The sequence below is a fragment of the Pygocentrus nattereri genome, chromosome 1 (assembly GCF_015220715.1).
Source record: "Pygocentrus nattereri isolate fPygNat1 chromosome 1, fPygNat1.pri, whole genome shotgun sequence".
Classification (NCBI taxonomy): domain Eukaryota; kingdom Metazoa; phylum Chordata; class Actinopteri; order Characiformes; family Serrasalmidae; genus Pygocentrus; species Pygocentrus nattereri.
This window is the reverse complement of record NC_051211.1, coordinates 19,559,208-19,563,618: the sequence shown is the minus strand read 5'-3', so window position 1 is coordinate 19,563,618 and position 4,411 is coordinate 19,559,208. Positions and strand designations below refer to the sequence as shown.

Below are 4,411 nucleotides of genomic sequence, written 5' to 3'. Positions count from 1 at the left end.
GCAAGGGTGTAAAAGATAGATTATTTTTGGGTATTCACGGGCATAGAACAATTTATAGCCATTATACATAATCACTATACTGTTCATAGTCAAAGAAAAAGAGCATAAAACAATTTTTATGAAACCTTTTATATGTAAAGTCATAACTAATAGTCATTAATAATTATCTTACTTTGTTAAGTAAGATTTAACAAAATATTCAAAGGTCAACAGAGAATGAAATACATGCCTAAATAAATAGCAATCAAATATAAGATGGTCTGAGAATTGCATGTCCAACTGCTAAGAATAATGTATTGTAATGCATTCAAATAAAGAAAATACTGAAAAAGAGATTCAATTTTACCAGTTGAATTACTTTCCAAAGCAAATTCTAAATTAGGTCAATGTTCAGTTTTGTTTATATATATATATATATATATATATATATATATATATATATATATATATATATATAAGAAGGCCAGTATACAATTTTATTCCAAATCATACCTGTATAAGGATATGTTTTTGTACATCACTTACATGTAGATGTATTTAGACATTCCCATAATTGCTGCAACACCTCCAGCTAGTCCTGAAAACACTCTAATGGACAGTTCCTGAGGACCTATGTAGTGTGCAACTATCAGCCCTGCAGCAGAGCCTACTGGAATGCCCAGGAATTTTATCCTGGCTGCACACTTATGATTAAATCCCCTGGCAGCCCAGCTTAGATTTGTAAAGGTTACTTCCCAAGCTTTTCCTGACAGCGCTCCTACTACTTCTGCAGCTAATCCTGTTAGACACCCATGACCAAAATTCATAACATCTCCAGACCTTTTATTCTGCATGTTAATGCATCCTATGGCTACAATCAGAACTAGACACACATACTGTGGCTTAATTTGCAGAACAGCCTGAACTGTTCTTTTAAAGTGTGCTGTGAATGCATGGGCATAGAGGAACATCTCTAGTGTGTAGCAGCTGTTCTCATTAGCAGACACCATGGTGTCTATCTTCTCCAGTAGCTCAGTCACCTGAGCCCTGTTTGATGGATCCTTATTGTTAAGTACATGGTATCTCCCACCACACTCTTCTACTAAGTTGGAGATCTCTCTGTGTTGTTCAATCAGCTGTTCAACCGAAGCACCTTGAACCTCGTCTCCATGTGTAAAGAGAACGATTGTGTATTTCAGGGCTTCCTTGCCAAATGTCTGTTTATATACAGTCAGCACATCTGCATCCAGCTTGGTGTAAGTGTCCAGTGTAAGAACCAAAAGCAGTGCGTGAAGTCCAGGAGAAGACGAGCGAAGTCCCTTCTCGACTTCCCCGTGAATGTCAGGGCAGGATGAATTAAAGAAATTTGGTGTATCAAATACTGTGAGTCTTCTGTTTGCAACAAAAGCAGTTTCGCCTTTACATCTGAGTGTCACGGAAGAAAAGCTTCGCGCTGACTGGAACAGGTTGTGTCCCAGTAGAGTGTTTCCAGAGGCGCTCGCTCCAGCTCCGGTTTTCCCGATGACCATCAGCCGGACCTCATGCCTATCAGCAGATTCTGTAACATGCTCCATTACTGGTCAGAGAGAGCTTTCACCTGAAACATAAACACATCCTCAATTTATGTTTGAACTCTGCAACTTTCAGAGAGTCTCTGTGAAGTGACGTCATATGGATGTAAGTATCAATTAGGAAGTTTAGAAATCTTAAGGCTTAAGTTGTCCTTCGGTGACTGGATGGACAAACGCACCTCGCCGTAGCGAGGCTTGCAGGTCTTCAGCAAAATGTCGATGGTCTTTCTTTCACTTTCACTTTCACAAGCAGAGAGCAGACGGGTGGCGTATTCACTGCTGCTCCACTGTACGGAGGTGTTCTTTAAACAGAACGGTTTTATTTTTCTGTTTTATCTTTAAATACTGCAGATGTCTTTAGTTGTTGTGCTTTTCTGGCTCGGTGCTCCATTCCTGCCAGATCACGTCATCAGATATTCGACTAACGTCCTGTCACAAATTCTGTCATAATAAAAGCCCGTAACCAAAGTAGCTGCAATCACGTTTTCAGTCTCAAATCCAAAAATTACCACAAAATGCCAAAAGAAAAAGAAATTAGCAACAGATTTCTTTCTGCTACACAAAATAGCTTTGTGCCACTGCCTTTCCACCCAATATTTAATTATTTTCATAAACCTAATATCTCTGAAATCAATCCAGATTGGGATTTTGGAAAACAAGAAAAAGATTAAAACAAAAAAAAAGAGAATATGTTACGACTCAGTGGGTCATGATATACATTATTGTGTGTTGTTCTCAGATTTTATTTACATTTTGCACAGTGTAACAACTGTTTTTTGCAAACGGGTTGTACATACACACCCCTGGGGTGGTTGCCCTGCGATGGACTGGCGACCTGTCCAGGGTGTATCCTGCCTTCCGCCCGAAGACTGCTGGGATAGGCTCCAGCTCCCCCCCGCGACCCTGACGGAGAAGCGGCTTGGAAAATGGATGGATGGATGGATGGATGGGTTGTACATACACACCCCTGGGGTGGTTCCTAGCCTACACCCCCTGCCCCCTTTCCAATCAGAGTCCAGAAGAAAACATACCCAGGGCAATACTGCTTGAGATCACATAACTCTTACATCTAAAACTAACATGGCAAAACATTTCTTAGCTAGATTTCGCTAGGTTATTTTTTAAATATTGATGTGAAAATGCGTAACTAGAGATTGCTGTTTTAAAACTAAATGTGTTAAATGTAGTCATTTGGCTCTACCTGCTTAATTAAACCAAGTGTGGTGAAATAACTTACCCCATGCTCATACAAGATGGGATCAGTTTGTGCTGAATTACTAAGGAAACACACTGTGGAATTATAAGCAGAATTATAGAATGGGTAAACAATATTTATAAGAAATGTATAGACCACAGAAAACAATGCAAAAGTGTATACAAGTAGTGCATATGAATAATCTGAACGATGATCTGTGTCACACAACAGAACCCTGAAATATCAGCCTACTCCCCACAGGTCTGTTAAGACGGCAAAATAATACAAACTCTCATTTTGCTACTAGCATATTCATATTTGGACCATCCCAACAAATTATTTCAAACTGTACAAAAAAAACCCACAAGTAAACAATGAAGCAAGACTCTAGATATTTACAAGGATTATTTTATGGTCTGTTTAAACCCAAGACATTAATTGAGATGATAATAAGTTTGCATATACACAAAACCATCATTTTTTAGCATACTTTCTATTAGGAGGTGGCTGTCCCAAACCATAACCCATAAACTTCAACATGTGGAATTAATACTCACATTTTTTTAATGTTTCAATGTTATTTTTAAAAAGATAATTTTGATTTCTTAATTCTAATTGAATTTTCTAAGTGATTAACGATTTAGATTTATTATGAGTCAATTTTTTAAATAAAAAAACTCTGTTCCTTGCTTTCTTGTCACTACAGAAGTACAGAATTTTAGTCCATAGGCGGAGCCTTATTTTAGCCACACCCCTGCATTTTAAAGCAGGAAGTGAGACTGTATCCATGTCCCTCATGGCCACATGATGAAGAGTTAGATGGCATTGTTGAAGCAAATGTGTCCCAAAGTCTGAAAAAAGAAATCTCTACTGAAACACATATTTTATGCAGTTAAATTAAACTTAAGTGAAACAAATATTGCATATAGTCTCTTAGATTCATGATATGGCTCGATATTCCCACTGTCTACAACCATCCACCTTTCCTACACTTAGTGTTGAGATTGAGATTTTCACATGCTCCAAAGAAAACATCTGTTCCTTCTCTTAGATTCAGTTTTTTTTTGACTGCACAATTATGTCTGTCTCCAATATCAGACACAGCCTTGACGGTCACTTGTTCATCATACTAGTGATCATGTAATTAAATGTAGGACAATTTCCTTCAGAAACTCTTTGCTGTCTTAGAAGAAGTGTTTTTTTAGTTATCTCAGCTATTTTCAAACGTAGTTTAGTCAAAAGCTTATTCAAAAAAGTGAATGTAGTGGAGTCCTTTTAAGCTGAAATGTTTTTTTTTAACAAGGTTACAACCTTTAATTTGCCAATAATTCCCAACCACAGGTTAGGACTTTATTAAAGCACAAACAACGCTTTCTGTCTATGAGCATCAATAACAAGTTGGAGCACAGGTCACAGTGTTCTGAGTAAATGTACCTTTTCATTCTTTCTTGCATATATTTAAATAACTCTTTAACTTGAAATTAATGGAAATATGGCACGTATGCATGTTAATATAATTTTTTTAAGCATTAGGCAGGCAAACTATACTGTTTGTATTCTTGCCTAGCTGGATGAACAAAATCTTTAGGCAAGCTGTTTTTCTATTTTACTATGCTACTATCTACAAAATATTTCATTGTAGAGTACATTATCACATATAAGTTGA

General features: G+C 37.1%; 1 protein-coding gene across 1 annotated transcript; it reads right to left on the bottom strand.

Annotated features, from left to right (window-relative positions):
- Window positions 1–449: 449 nt before the first annotated feature.
- zgc:165583 (uncharacterized protein LOC100073338 homolog) lies at window positions 450–1,956 on the bottom strand. The gene is made up of 2 exons (XM_017685215.2): window positions 1,730–1,956; window positions 450–1,576 (listed from the first exon to the last, which is right to left on the bottom strand). The coding sequence occupies exon 2, from the start codon at window positions 1,551–1,553 to the stop codon at window positions 522–524; it is 1,032 nt and encodes a 343-aa protein (XP_017540704.1). The 5' UTR covers window positions 1,554–1,576; window positions 1,730–1,956; the 3' UTR covers window positions 450–521.
- Window positions 1,957–4,411: the final 2,455 nt, after the last annotated feature.

Coding starts and splice junctions, on each gene's coding strand:
- zgc:165583 (XM_017685215.2), bottom strand. CDS start 1,553: ATGGAGCATGTTACAGAATCTGCTGATAGGCATGAGGTCCGGCTGATG.